At 36.4% G+C, this 15,426-nt stretch overlaps 1 protein-coding gene across 7 annotated transcripts in view; it reads left to right on the top strand.

Moving 5' to 3' along the window:
* Positions 1–15,426, top strand: part of NT5C3A (5'-nucleotidase, cytosolic IIIA) — a 28,166-nt gene that overhangs the window by 3,631 nt on the left and 9,109 nt on the right. The window contains exons 1-2 of one of the 7 annotated variants that reach the window (XM_062509707.1): positions 11,402–11,504; positions 11,872–11,978. The exons of 3 other annotated variants lie outside the window; for them this stretch is intronic. In XM_062509707.1, coding sequence (XP_062365691.1) covers positions 11,877–11,978 — 102 coding nt within the window. In that variant the 5' untranslated portion in view covers positions 11,402–11,504; positions 11,872–11,876. Of the gene's footprint in view, positions 1–11,401; positions 11,505–11,871; positions 11,979–14,512; positions 14,563–15,426 lie in introns of those variants that run through there. 3 more of the 7 variants (XM_062509729.1, XM_062509690.1, XM_062509738.1) reach the window with 3 other exon arrangements.

The following is a 15,426-nucleotide window of genomic DNA, read 5'->3' as shown; positions in this document are numbered from 1 at the left end:
TGGAACTTTTTATTGTTTTGTACGGTTTTTTGTGTTTTTTTGGTTGTTTTTTTTTTTTTTTTTTTTAGAATAAGAAACATAATACAGCTGGTTGAAAGCAGAATAGCAGAATACCTTAAACTGAGACTTCCCCTCCTAGGTTTGTTTTCCAGAAAACTGGGCAAATATGTAGTTACATTTGTCTATTTCTCCAATCTGCCTCTGAAGTGAGAGATGTAATTGCATGAAAAAGAGACTTTGTATGAAAGTTCAGCAACAACAAATTAAAATCAAGTTCAAAGCAGTTTCTCAGTTTACAGGAAACATTTCAACCACTCAACTGTCTCTGGACAGTGCACTTTTTATTGTGTTAAAGAAAGAAAGAAAGGCATGGATTTTTGCAGTATTAGATTGTATCTGGAGGAAAATAAGGAAATTATTAAGAAGCAAGGTAACTGCTGTTTATCTGCTTGCCTGAGAAGTAAAGGAACGTATTCTGTGAGTATGACTGTTAGAGGGATTGGGGAGGATACGTATTTTTAAAATCATTATTTTCTTTTACCTGGCAGTATCTGGTGAGACTGTGTTCTTGTTTCATAGGGCATAAGAGCATTTGTGCCACAGATTAAGATACAACTAGCAGCAATCACACACACCACTTCTTTATTCTTGTCTTGTTGCTGGTAACTAGTTGTTATAGTAACTGTGACATTACTCTGGCAGGTTCATCTCCCAGTGGAGTAAAAAGCAGAGGAGAATGTAATGTGTAAGATATATATTCAGGAACCCAAGTGGTTGGTGTTTGCAACTCCTTGATATGTACTTATGCCTATACAAAGCTAAAGAAGGGTTTGAGTCTGAGTAAACTGCAATCACTAAAAGGAGAATGGAGGGAAGATGGACTCCCTCTCATGATGCCTTTGCAGAATGTTGTCACTGTCTGGATGCACTCGAGAGCCGTGCAGTGATATGATCCATTTGGGAATAATACCATTTGAAAAGAATTGTGCTGTGATTTATGAACCTAAATAGTGAAAAGTGAAAGAACTGCTGAGATCTGATACCACTTCTACCTATTGACATGTGATTGAGAGCCCTTATGTTACTAGAGTATTCCAATAATTTTTACATTACTGTTAACATTTTAAAACCAAATTAAATTTGACATGAGTATTCGAGATGCTATATAACTATTTCTGTAAACCCTGGGTTTTGTTTAGACTGTATTCCTCAGTAGAAAAATCAACTGACAGTGGTAGACACCAGTTACTAAAACAAGGTTGTTTTGCCCCCATGCTGTTTGCAGAGATAATCATAACATATACCACCTAAGTAATGCATGATGTCAGTCTGCCTAATGTAAGCCACTGGGCATCATGTAAGTCACCTAACATGTGGCTTATAAAGCAAGTTTTCACAGGGTAGGAAAAACCCTAAGGACAATACATATTGATACAACTTGGATATTAGTAGCAGTTTTTATTCTCACTGTAAAATAATTCAGTTGAAAATTTTAAAAATTTATATCCCAGGAGAATAAAAATTGACTGAATTCCATTGTTTTCTGCTCTCACTATCAAAATTATGTACATACTAATATTTTACTTCACTTAGTATAGTAAGCCAATCCTTTCAGAAGTAGGTTTTAATTTTCTGAAATTGCTGCTGCCTGTGTTGGGGTTCTTTTTAATTTAGTAGGTCTTGAAACCTACATTCTTACAAGGGATGGGTATGGGAAGATAAATTAAATCTATAATTCTACATTAGTTTCTTTAGAACTCATTTATGCAAGTCATAACACTTATCAAAATCATACTGATGGTCTATACCTGAAAACTGTGTTCCAAGTAGTCAGTGTAGACTTCTCAGGATACAATAAAGATTGTATGTATAGGCTCAGAAGAGCTTATTTGCTGCTTTCTTCTGTCTTATATGTCGTATAAAGTCTTTTTCCAAGACAGAAAAGCAATCTTTGAACTACTCATTCTGCTCTGAAATATATTTACCTTTTAATAAATGTTTGGTATGTGTTAAATCATGTTTTTAAGTGATTTTTCTCATGTTTGTACTAACTTGTTTTACCAGGTGAGCTATAATGACATCTGTTCTGTTGAACTCTTTTTACAGCTTAAAACCGATATCAAATACAAGCAAGTCTTAAACATGTTACCTTTAACTGTCAAACAGTATAAGCAGTAATAAGGGATTTTTTAGTTTTTAGTCTGAATATGCATATCTTTGCAAATCTGTTCTTACCATGATTTAAAGTTGCATAGCATTCCAATCATACCATTCAGTCTTGAGCTAACAAGAATTACCAGCTTTTATAAAATGTATCTTAAACTGATCATTGTAAGCATTGAAGATACCCAGTGTATGGATTCATGCATTTATAAGTAAGAGAATACTAGCAGTGAATTCAATAGTAATGTACCTGTAAATGTAAAAACATCACAATTTGTGTCTGGACTGGAAACTTGCAAAATGCCTGAACTTTTCAAGTTGTTTCTTTTAAAAAAAAAAAAAAAATCACACAAAAAACCCCACCACAGCTGCCTTTTACCTTTTATTTTCGCTTGCATGAATTACATCATACATGCAAAATCCATATTCTTTTCTGTGTTGGTTAGTTCCAATTTGCAGAAACAGCCTTCAAGCCATCAGCAACCACTCTTCCCTCCACGTGTGCATACACAAGTGTACTCTTCACCTCCTACGAAGGATCATTACTGGAGAGAGCTTAAGGAAAAACACTAGAAATGAAGCAGACTGTTACCTTTTACTGCTATGTTTTGGTGCATTTGTCAGAGAGTAATTCATCAATTTTCACGATGAAGTTTGGGCTGGTTGAGCTGCAGCTGACGGCTGCGAGCAGCAGATGGCGCTGGCGCGAGCCGTCTTTGAGGCGGTGGCTGATGCTTGGGAAGGAACCTGACCCTTCAGGGATTGCTGGCCCTCAGCGATGGCTTTTCTCGGCCGCTGCCCCACTGCGGTGAGACACGTCCAGCTGAACTGCTCCTGCTGCAGCGGGCCCACAGCAGCAGCCACGACTCTGCTGCCCGCCAAGTGCTGAGCGCTGAAATCAGGCCAAGCACAGATGAGAGGCAGGAACATCTCAGTCTTCCTGGCTTCCATTCCTAACCACTGTGCAGGGGTAGAAGGCCAGATAAGACTGGGCAAGAGAATCGTTTATATTGCCATGGAAGGTGTGTTAAATAAAAGTTAGGGCATGAAGTCTTAACTGGCCTTCTTGCAGTCACAGCACTGTGCAGCAGTTGATCTGCAGCAGCTGTTCCTTCCTGGGGCACAGTCTTCATACATCTCTTACCTTGACCAGTTGCTGGATGTCAGTCTCTTTCTCCCATTCAAAAGTCATCAGTCACCAGGGGTCAGCTGCTGTAAAACATCAGAGAACTTAGGATTGCGGTAGGCAAAATTTTAGTTCAGTGTCTATGGTGCAGCAGCTTGATGGGCAGTGTGCCATTAAATTGGAATCTGTGGCTGTTTTGTTAGTCGACTCTTTCTTAGGTTATTTGTGTGGAGCTTCTCATGGTTCAAGAAAAAAAATCAGTTAAAAAAATCCATTAAAAGTCCACAGAATTTTTTTTAATTTGGCTAATCATCAAGAGTTCTTTATATGAATGCCAAAAATAAACAGAAGGCATTTTTCAGTACAAGTGGGCATATGTTTAAGGTTACAGCACACAGGTCAAAGAAGACACCATGTTTAAATACTAAAAGTAACTATATTATTTTCATTCACTAATACCTCAAAAGAATAGAGAATTGCACTCATCTCAGAAAATAATTAGTAAAATAATTTTAAATAAAATTTCTCTAAATTATAGTAATAATACCTATTGCTAGAAGGCAATGTGGCTTTTATTTTCCTATATCTCAGTCTTTTAAAAACTAATTTATTTATTTTGTTATTTTATTTTTAAAGGGCTGGGACAGAGCCCAGACTTGGACACTGAAGATTCATTAAGTGTCTGAAGAGAGACTTTCAAACTTCTTGAGCTGGCTTTGCCACCAAGAAAATTCCTGTTCAAATATGCTTGTTCTTACTTGTTTCCCACTCTCTATCTGTCATTTCCTTTCTGCACTCTTATATAAAGATTTGTTTGTCTGCTCTGCTAATTGGATCACTGAAATAATCCAAGTTTATTTGTGGTTTAGTTTCTTTTACCTAGGAGTTGTTTTGTTCCACCTTAATCTGACAGAATGAATACTACTGAAATGTTCCATTAATCTTGTTCCCTTAAAGCTTTCCGTCTTTGTCAGAAACTTACTAATTATCAGACCAAAAAGGTGATTTTTTTTTTTTTCACTCAGCATCTTTTATCGTGAGACTTACCATTATCAGCTGCATCTGCCTTTGCAGTTGGTCTGCATGTTCCCATGGAAAAAATTTTATACAAAACCGAAGGGTAGGAATTAGCACAAAGCAGCATCAGTGTTGGCACTTTAGCAGTAGTAGAGCACAAAGAACAGTAGTGGTAACATTATTACCTGTTGGTTTTGAACACTTCCAGAAGGCAAATACAATAAATAAGGCATCCAGGTGCATCTTTGAATGGATCCACCAGTGAGAAACACCCATAAAACAATGAGACATGGAGTCGAAACAATCCTTCATGTCTCAAGTCATGATACTTCTGCCTGTTACCTGTAAAATAAGTGTTTCATAGCTGTATTTCATCTTTAGATTTAATGGATTTTTTTCAAGAGCTGTAAAAAAGGGTTTGTAATCAAAGAGGACCTAATAGTTAAAAAACTTCATTTGTCTCAATGTGTAATTTAATTGAAATATTATATTAGCACTACATTCTTACATGTAGTGTCTGGTAATGTATTGTAGATTAAACTTTGTCCTGCTGACTTTGCTTTCAAACTGAGTCCCACAACTCCACTATTCAAGGGTCAGAGTTTATTTGATCTAGATATAGCATTCTTAGGTTGACAGAAAAAAAAAATCTAAGCAGATATTTTTTCTTAGAAGCAGATAAGAGAAGAAGAGAATCAGCAGCAACTACTTCAGTCCAAGTATTGACCTTAATGCAAATTCCATTCTAGATAGTGTTACAAGGGAAGCTTCTAGGGAAACAAGCATTTGTTTAAGTTCTTTCAATGCATGCCCATGTAGATATATACAGGATATTTAATTATAGAAGGTATACATGTGAATGGGAAAATAGTATAGCTCATCAAAATTACCTTATTATGTAAGGTGAACTTTTGCATACCTGATAGCTAATTAAGATTAAGAATTTTAAAATATTTACTATATTTACATACTGCCAGTTCTTAGAATTCTACACTGTTTGCCTAGGTATTTTGAAGAAAGATTATTTGTACCAGCAGCCTCACCTGTAAGCATTCTTTAAGAAAGCATTAGGTTCTGTATAATGTGAGAGGGAAATGGATCTTTCAGACGGCAGATTCCAACATACTCTATAGCAGTATTAAAGGAAAATGAGAGTACCACTCAAATAAAAAGATTCTTAGTTGTCAAAAAGGAATTCTCTATATCTGTGTTCTGAGAAGAAGAACTGGCAAGAAGGAAGGATGGAGCTAAAACGAAGGTAGTTGTGACCAAACTGAAACATTATCATGAAAAGCCAATTATTCTCCCTGTCATTATATGTTATAAACAGGGAGTGATGAGTTGCCTTCCATGAAAAGTCTTAGCTCATACTGATAGAATCACAGTGGTCTGTAACAGAGACACAAAGACAGCATAGGAAAGGGGTGATTTGTCATGAATGTTTTTGCTAGAAATATTTCTCTCCTCCAACAGCTTGTATTTCAGAGACGGTGTCTGTAATTTAGGATGAGCTTTTTTGCCATGGTCTTACCCAGTACCATTTTAAGGCTGTGTAAATTTACAGTATCAACAAAAAGTAATTTCACATTTTACTACTTTACCTAATTGTGTGACTTGTAGCTGACTACTTTGTTTTGATCCTGCCTCCTCTTAATTTTAGTTGATGACCTCTACCTCTTATACTGGAAGAGATAGTGAACCTATTTCCCTATTAACCTTTCTAAGCCACCCTGTAATTTCCAGGTTAAGGAATTCTAGTAATAGTCAGTTGTTCATTGTATGACTTTTCTCATGCCTCATTCTTATTGCCCTTCTCAGGGCATTTTCAATTCTAGTCAATTCCCTGTAAGGTAAAAAAAAACAGAACTGGTTTTGGTATTTAAGCTCTAAGTTCATAATGGATTTATGATTTTATCCAGAAAGCTGGTGAGAATAGCATCAGTAGAAGGTATGTATGAAGGCCAAGAAAAACGCTTTTATTTTCTTCTGCCAAGCAATGAAAGGGTGTCACAACCTTGAGTTCTTCTTTCAATCCTGGTGCTTTAGAAGGTATTTTTAGAATTTAAGTGTAACGTGATAAATTGTATTAAACTGAACTTGCTTACATTTAGAATATTTATATATTTTTATTATTATTATTACTTTTTTTTACAAGGGCAGGAGAGAAACAATGAAGATAAAAAAACCCCATCGGTTTAAATTTGACTAGGTAGGTGCAGTATTTCCAAGATACTCATTAGAAATGACTGAAGATCTCTTCATCATTTCCAGATACTCACTGATAACTAAATAATACCTACCTTTTCTTTTAGCCAGAACTGTTGTATATGATTTGTACCTTCTATTCTCTCAGACTAAATTCTTGCCCAAACTAATAATTGATGGGATCACATGAAGTACTGAAAATGTAGACCCTAGTTACTATTGGTTTTTCATTTTCTTCTAAGATTCAAAATGTCTGTTGATCAATCACCAGCAGAAATCTTTTCTTTTAGAATTATTTTGTAAGCACAACAAGAAGCTGCATAAGGGACAATGATGCTGCGATAACTTATTTTCTCATCAGAAAAATGTATTAAACATAAGAAAAATAAATGCTTGAGGAGTTGTTTTAGTGTGTGTTGACATTTAGCTTTGTGTTTGGTACAGCCATAAATGGTCAGACTATTAGATGATCACCAGTTTTCTCATGAACTATAAAGAAAGCTGGATCTCTGATCAGATCAAGAAAATCCCTATTTAAAAAGTTCTTGAATATGTCTTGTGATACCATTCAGGTTAAGACCTCACCTTCTTCTCATGTGTCATCTCTGGTTTTATCACAATTTGTTGAATTCAGTCTTTAATATGTTCTTAGCACTCTTTCATAACAAGTCCTGTTCAAGCTATTTCTTTTTAGAATTGCTTACACTCCTCACAAGTGATCTCTGTGACAGACACACTTTCATATGCAAATCATGGTTCTATATTGCATCATACCAACTGTAAATATGGCTAGGATGGGTTTTTACACCTAACCTGTACTGCAAAGATAAATGCTATCCAAAATTCTTGCAAGGGAGCCTTCTAAACTTTTATGGTCCCCAGCCTCATCAAACTGACCATTGATCTTACTTTCCTTGTAATTGTCACAGATACAAAAAGCTATTCCTGGAACCATTATGCTCCTCATTAACTCAGTTCACTAGGGCATTCATAATAATCATGTTTGAGTACAATGGGGTTGTATTGATTCATTTCTTCTGCTTGGTCTTGGTACTTTGTCCTGGTTTGAAAGACAGGTGTTTGCTAAGGAAAGCAGAAGCTTCTCTTTGGACTGAAAAATGTGATCCTTCCTTCCTACAGATTATTATGATTTTGAAATGAAGGGAGCTCTCAGGCAAAGATATGGGGGTAGGAATAACAGTTCTTTACTAGTATATCTAACAAGACAAACAAGAACAACAACAGCTGTGAAATTACAAACAGAACAGTAACTCAGTCCCAGGGTTTTTTGGCTGCAGGCACCTTTTCCCTGAGCTGCAGTTCCCGGTGCTGGGGGCGGGCGGGTCCCGCAGAGCTGCAGGAGGGCTGGGGGTGATGGCAGCGCTGTCCCAGGGGGAGAGAGAGATGGAGAGAGCTCTCCGCTCACGGTGTGGGTTCTGGTGCTCAGCAGAGTGCTGGATGGTGGTAGTTCACAGCGAGAAGACAGCCGGGCAGAGTCCGACAGCAGTGAGGATGGTTCCCAGCGCTGGAATGGCAGGGAACGTCCTTCTCGTCCGAACTCCGCGGGGGAAATGGGGCGAGACCCAGCCTTCCGCTTCCTCTTCTGGCTGTTTGAATCTCGCGGGGTTTCTCTCTCTCTCCTCCCCCACCTTGTCACCAGGGCCCAGTCAACAGGTATCTTAGCATGACAATGGGGAAAATTCCACAGAGGGAAAAGGGAAAGAACCAACCCCCAACATACTTGCATACCAATGTTCAAGTACCTTTCCCTGTCTCATGAGGTTATATCAAGTAGGCTGTTTTGGAAAATATGAACTAAGTAAACTTGCTACAAAGGCAAAATTAGACAACAAATACAGTTCTTTAATGTTTAAAACTGATGCCTACAATAAGCAAGGTATTGCTCAAGTAAAGTCAAGCAAAGTCACTAAACAGGAGTAAAAGCCAGTAAGCTCATGAAGAGACACTAGCTAATGTTTACACTGCATACAGGATTCAATGACCTCTAAATTTTGTAGGGAATATTCTAAAAAGCTGTGACTTCTTTCTTGATCTTTAAAAGTTTATGTCCGTTTAGTTGTAGTATTCAATTTATTAGTTAAAGAAAAAGCATAGCTTACTTGCTTAGACAATATACCTGTGCTAATTCTTTCCACAAATGGATGCAACTTAGGTCACAGGTGTGGAAGGACTGGTAGAACCAGCTTTTCTTTGCTTTAGAACCAAAACTTGCAGTGCTTCATATTCAAGATCATCCTCTACAAACCACGTTCACCTAACAAACATATAAAGTTGAACCCTTTCCCAGTCATATAGAAATTATAAATTATCTAGTGTTTTCGGTGTTGATTTTCTTTTCTCTCTCTTTTTCTGCATAGACTATTCTGCAGTCAAGATATGGCCGTCAGCCAAAGAGAAAATGTTAAAATAGAATCTAACTGTTGAAATAACTACGCCTCTACAGTTCGTGGTTCTTGAAATATATATAAATTACCTTCCATATTTCAAGAGTAGAAATGTCATGCTGGAGTTTATTTCTCTCTCTTTAAAAAAAAACAGTGTTAATTTTAACTCCTCTTTTATCAGACATTAAACACTGTAAAAAATGCTCAACAGACTCAAATCAGCAGTAATAGAATATGGTTCATAGGAGCTGTTGTAATTAAAGTGTTGTACACAAAGATTTCTTGGAGTCACAAAGAGTCTTGTTTTGTATATGAGAAGTTTTATGTATGGCATGTTCATTAAAGTGAAAGTACATTGTTGATAAAGATAGAGTAGATGTTTTTCTAAGAATTAGGTGGTGGCTGTATTAATGTTTACATTAATGTTTACAGAAATTTTGCTCACAACATTTTCTAGGGCTTTCACTAAAACTCTTAGTAGTTCATTTAGAATGCTTTCCAATTAGTCTGGTATACAAAAAAAAAAAATCTGTAAGTGTTGGACTTAATTTCTGTATTTTTTTTTCCTAATCTTAAAAAAAAATAAAGTTTATTGTTGTTTTTTTTTTTTTAAACCACCTTGTTTTAGTTTCCCCACCTTTCTGAAAAGGAAACAAACTTTCTTTAGATTTTTGACAGCACTGGAGTTAATTTTCTCACTGAATTACAGCTGAGAATTGCCAGAATAGCAACAGGCTGACCCACCAAATTGCAGCCTCAGCTATGAGGTTCACAACACTCATTTATATATCAGTATCATTGTCACCTGTGAAATATATAAAAGCTCAAAGGCAGGTTCTTTTCAAACTGGATGTATCAAGTGATGTCTTACCTGAACTGCATGATTCATCTAGCTAGTGTGTTTTACTTCATTGTTCATAAGATTTTTTAAACATGGGAAATCTAGCAGGGACACAAGCTGCAGTCTTTGTTGTGCAAATAATTCTTATTTGTTCAAGACACTGTGCTAAACATATGTTTCCTAAACAATATTATTATAAAACTACTAATGAAAAGCATGCTGTCTATATTAAAATATTATGAAGCATAAAATTATCTGAATGTTGCCTATTACAACTGTGTACAAATGCTATAACAGGTACTTTAGTGGTAGCTATGAATTCTGGCAATACCAATGCCAGGAAAGTTCAATTTACTGTATACAGTCTTTGCAGGGATTATGTTATATTTTGAACATATTTTTCAAACTCTTTTGCTGCTTCAGGATACAGCAGACCTTAATATGTACATTTAAGGGGATCTTGGTCAATTCTAAGAGGATAAGTGTTGATTGAAGTTGTATGTTTTGTATTAGCTGAAGTATTCACTTCAGTTGTTTTGTTGGTTCAAAAAAAAGGACGCCTCTGAAAACAAAATGAAAGTGCACATGTAGGTCAGATACACTGAATCCTGATAGACTACATAGTAACCTACAGTTGGAATGTAGACACAAAACATATGGATCTACTGTACCATTCAGAAAGTCTATTGGGGCTTTTTTAATGTAGAAAGCACACTCTCCTTTGAAGGAAATTTTCATAACTGATTAATTTCTAGAGTCCTACTATTGTGGGGGGTTTTATAGCATTACATGTGTTGCTCATGCTACATTTGTAACCTGACCTTGCTTCAGCTCTGAGGATTGCACTGGTCACATTGGTGGCCATGTATGAATTGGCCTGGTGTTGGTGGTTAGTCCTGGCATCCTGAAACAGGGAATCATAAACCTGAGGTTGAACATGAGTTGTGGGGTAGTGTAGAGAAGCTTGCACTGCTGTTATAGCAATAGTCAGCTTTGCATGACACTTACAAGCATTTACACAACTTCAAAATGTAAAATACAATTAGACTATTGTTCCTTCATCCCCTCACTCTAAAATATATATATTTTTAGTCCATCTTCTGTCACCTAGTTATGGTCTTTGATCAGACAGCATGTCTAATGACAAACTTCTAAAACTGTGGAGTGGCCTTGTCTCTCAAAAGTCCTAACAAACAAGGCTCCTTGATTTCCTGTTTCAGAATCACACAGATAATTACTTCCAAAACAAAGATTAATTAATTCATTTGCTCCTTCCACATGAATAAATGTGTGCTACCTAGTAAATATCAATGAAACCATGTCAATGAAGCTCTAAGAAATTTGTGGCACTATGGACAGGAAATCCTAAAATAATTGGAAAGATTTTGTAAAAGGACTAAAAAGTAACAAAGTAGTAAACGTCTGCTTTGAAAAACAAGTGCCTTCCTCTGTTAGAGCTGCCCAGATTTGCCTGCTGCATCCATGAAAGCTGTTCATTCAGTGAAGGTCAAAGGTTTTGTTGTTAGTGAACCAGCTGGTGATCTGTAAGCCTGTCAGGCTGTACTGCTGAGCATAACAAACTGCTGTGCATTGCTGACGTGCGTCACAGGACCCTGGGGTTTTGCACGGGGATTAGTCAGGGTGTATTTGGAAACGCCCTCAGCTGCACCCTATGCTGCTATATTAGTGTGTCTCAAGCAAGAGGAATTTTCTTTTGCTTCTGCAGCTCCTCCTGCAAAACCCTCTGGTAAGTGTGAGCAGCTTTGTCAGTAGTATAGACTCTCTTCTTGCTTGTGTTTTTAAGCCATGGTTATGAGCTGAGGGCTTGCTTACGGCTGTTGATTGTGAATGTGACAAAACCTAAAAAACTGTGGTTTTAAATTAAAATTTGATAGGATAGAATGAGCAACAGCATCAAAGGAATAAGTGTACTTAGTGATTTTCATTGAATAAGTTAATTCAACTTAAATGTTCCTCTACTGTTCTGAGGTGTTGGTATTTTCACAGTGATGTCACTATGTACCATGCATGTTGGCTTTATACAGCAGGAATAGAAAGATCACATAATACAGAAGACCAATTCTTAAAAGGATTTGGTTGGTTTTTGTTGGCAGCCTGCATGCAAGCCCTGCATCTCTGGACTCTGCTTGCCACCTATGCTGTTGCAGTAGGACAAAATCAAGGACAGAAGAATCAGGAGTGCCCTAAGCTCAACGCACAGGTACTCTTCTTTAAAAACACAAGAGGAAACGCTGTTTTCGTGGTTTTTGTGAAAGCGCTCTCTCCAGATTTCTGTAAGGGCTTTTTTTTTCCAAATTAAGTATCAGAACCCAGCATATTAAGTACAAAAAGATGTAAATAAATAAAGTAAACGAGGAAAAATTATTTTTAGAATGCATCCTGTTCCATGTCTTAAAATAGTTTAGGCAGTGAACCCATGTTCAGTTACTTCATATAACCTGTGCTGGGTATCTAGTTTTACAGCATGTTATCAAGCAACAGTGAAGATACTTAGTGTTCCATTGTTTCATTTCCATAATAACTACTTTTCAGCTAAGTAGTCCTAAAACTATTTCTTGGCAGAACTACTAAAACAGTAATTTGGTAATTACTAGTTACTAAGGATTTCTTACCATATTTGAGTTTACATCATCTGAACATAAAATGTATTATGGTTTTGGGAATTACAAATTAGCGTGTCTCTGTCCTGAGCTCAGATTATGCTAGCAGACTGCCCAAAAACTAGTGAAGTTCTCCTGACTACTTGCACTTAATGGAGTGATTGATGTGATTACACTCATGTCCAGTACTCTTTGATGTTCCTGTCTAAAAATAAGCCTACTAACAACTAAGAGAAACCTCTTTTGCACTCTTGGGCCAGAATTCAAATTGTCTGAATTATAGGCAGTCTTGCTTTATACATATATGAGCAAAAATATATGGAGGGAAAGGTCCCCAGAGTGTAATTCTGTGGATTTTGCCTCCCCCATTTCTTGCAACTCAAATTTTGCAAGTAGCAGAAGCTACATGGAGAAGCTTGCATGCTTTTCAGAAGTTTTTTGTAAGCTTTGTTCTCTAGAGCAAGTAATGTTTTGTAATAATAGGGAGAAAAATAAAAAAGGAAAACATCATGTAAATTAAGGAATGTGCCCCATTTCTTTCTGTTTTCACCAAACTGTTACTTTCTTCCACCAAGAACACCAAAACGAATTTTCTGTAGCTTCTGGATATCAAATTTCACAGCTATCACTGCTGTCAGGCACTGCATTTTTTGGTATATGTCTATAAATTAATATATGTGATAGGTAGTCTAAGTTCTTGAAATCAGGCATCTGCAGTTCCCAAAATAAATGTCATTTAATCTTGGTTTATACTTTCTTACCTGGAGGCTGTCACCACAGATTAGAATAAAATTTACAAAAAAATTGCCCCTATCCAATTTATCACTTTGATTTCCATTTGCCTTTCTCAGAAATAACACAGATAGTTCTCTCTCCCTGCCATCCACCCTTGTGTGTTCTCTCTATCAAAAGATAACAGGTTTGAAACCTAGTCTAGTCTAAGGCAGGTTTACCAAAAAGTAGGAAAATAGAAATTGTGTTATACTTGAAATTCACGTACTGTCAATAGCATTACAACTAGATCTGTATTTAGATCTTATTTATTGACCTATCCCTTTTATGACATTATGGTAATCTGAAATTTTTTTGAATATTTTGATACATTTACAAGTGGGAGAACAGTTCTTATTGTGATTCAGAATTTCTGACATCTAACAAAGTACTCTGACAATCATTGACATTTATAGAGAAGTTCTCTTAAAATTTTGTCCACCCATAATCCAGGGTGTTTTCTTAGCAATGATTTGGGTTTTGGGAGTCTTCCATACTAGATGAGTCTTTATAAAATAAGAAAACTTGGTATTTGCAAAGTAGTGTAAGCTTACAGGATATCAGTATAAAAATACTCTGCACCAGTTTTTTATGTCCTTTGTCAAAGCATTACTTAGCAGACTATGATGATAACCTCCTACAGTTTGAGTTATTACTAGTAATATTTCAGGCTCTGTGTTTAGAGTTGATTGTGAAATGAGCCATATCTCTTATGTATTTAAGATAGCAAGTAATTCATCAACTCATCCTTCCCTACTTGAAATTACTGACAGTGAGAACAAAAGGTCACTCAGTTGTCCTTTATATGGGGTTTTTTTTATCTGACATTTTTTAATTTTTGTGTTAATCATTGGGACTTGTTTGCTGGGTAGGGAGAAGAAAGAAACTGCTCTACCTCCAACACTCAGTAGATTGAAAAATTCAGTATAATCTTAGCTCCAGAACATGACATTACTCCTTGTGGGCACAATCAGCTCTTAATTTCCTCGGATACCTAATTGGAAATGCCTACAGTGGTAGCTGTAAATTCACTTAGATCACTAAAATGAATGACAGGTCTTATCACCAGCTCCAGCTTTTAATCAAATTGACACAGCATGCACTTAGATACATGCTGCCTCACATACTAAGACAATTTATGTACTAAGCGGCACCTGGATACGTAAAAAGCAGTTCTGTTTGCACTTCTGTTATCCAGTTGTATATAAAAAACTTCATTTCAAAACTAGAATTCAGTATGGTCTTTATGGCAAGTACTTCTCTTTATTTAATGCAGCTACACAGATGCATGTCTCATGTACTAAACAGATTTGTAATTCTCAGAACTATCTTTGTTGTAAATGACCCATTCTGTGATTTGTAGGACTGGGGATTTCCAAACCTGCGTGAATCCATTATTGTTCATTCCTCAAGGTATGACCATAACATTCTTAGCTACAAAATTATTTCCTACATCCTTATTCCAGTTGCCTGCTATCACAAACAAGCAGATAATTTTTCTCCTTTTCAAAAGCCAGCTAAGCTCAGCCTTTAAAATAAACTTTTTCAGTTTTTGTTCTTCCTTCTCGCAAAGGCTCCTTAAAAATGTCAGACTAAAAACTGAAATGTATTTGTGGCCAGTGTATATGCCAACCACAAATTACCTTTGGGAGTTGTCATACATATGTTCTAAGACACACCAGCCTCTGAGCTATTCAGTAGCATATAGATGCTCTTGGTAAGAAAGCAAAACTATTCTCACACTTCTATGATATGACAGAATAAATAGGGGCACTTAAGTGTCTTTATATGATGTACTTTCACAGGTCGCAATGAATTATTAATTCCTTTTCCTTTGTTTATATAATTTTAGTTCTGTATGTAGAAGCTCCTGGTTCTAAAAGGCTTTCTTGACTTGGTTAAGTACTGTGGAGATTTTTGGTTGGCTGCTTCTCTATCTGTGCTCATCCCAGTCAACTGGTGCATCAAAATTTTTGGAGGTTTATGTGCACACTGAGTTGACTGTTAGAATTTTCTTAAACAGTAAATTGAAACACAGATTTTATCAAATTGACTGAATTTTTCACCCTTTGTTCTTTCATCTGTCTTACCAGTTCCTTACAACTAGAATCTGCTTTTCTCTTTCAACTGCAAAGAATGGCAAATATGCAACAATGAAAAAACAGCTAAACTGGACAGAAATGTAAAACACTGGAGGAGACAGTTTGCCAGAAAATTGGTGGCTGCAGTTTCAGTTTCATTTACTATTACTTATACAGTTTCATTTACTTCTGTTAT

The sequence above is a fragment of the Cinclus cinclus genome, chromosome 1 (genome assembly GCF_963662255.1).
Source record: "Cinclus cinclus chromosome 1, bCinCin1.1, whole genome shotgun sequence".
NCBI classification, from domain to species: Eukaryota; Metazoa; Chordata; class Aves; order Passeriformes; family Cinclidae; genus Cinclus; species Cinclus cinclus.
Note: the sequence above shows the minus strand (reverse complement) of the source record. Positions and strands in the feature narration are given on the sequence as shown.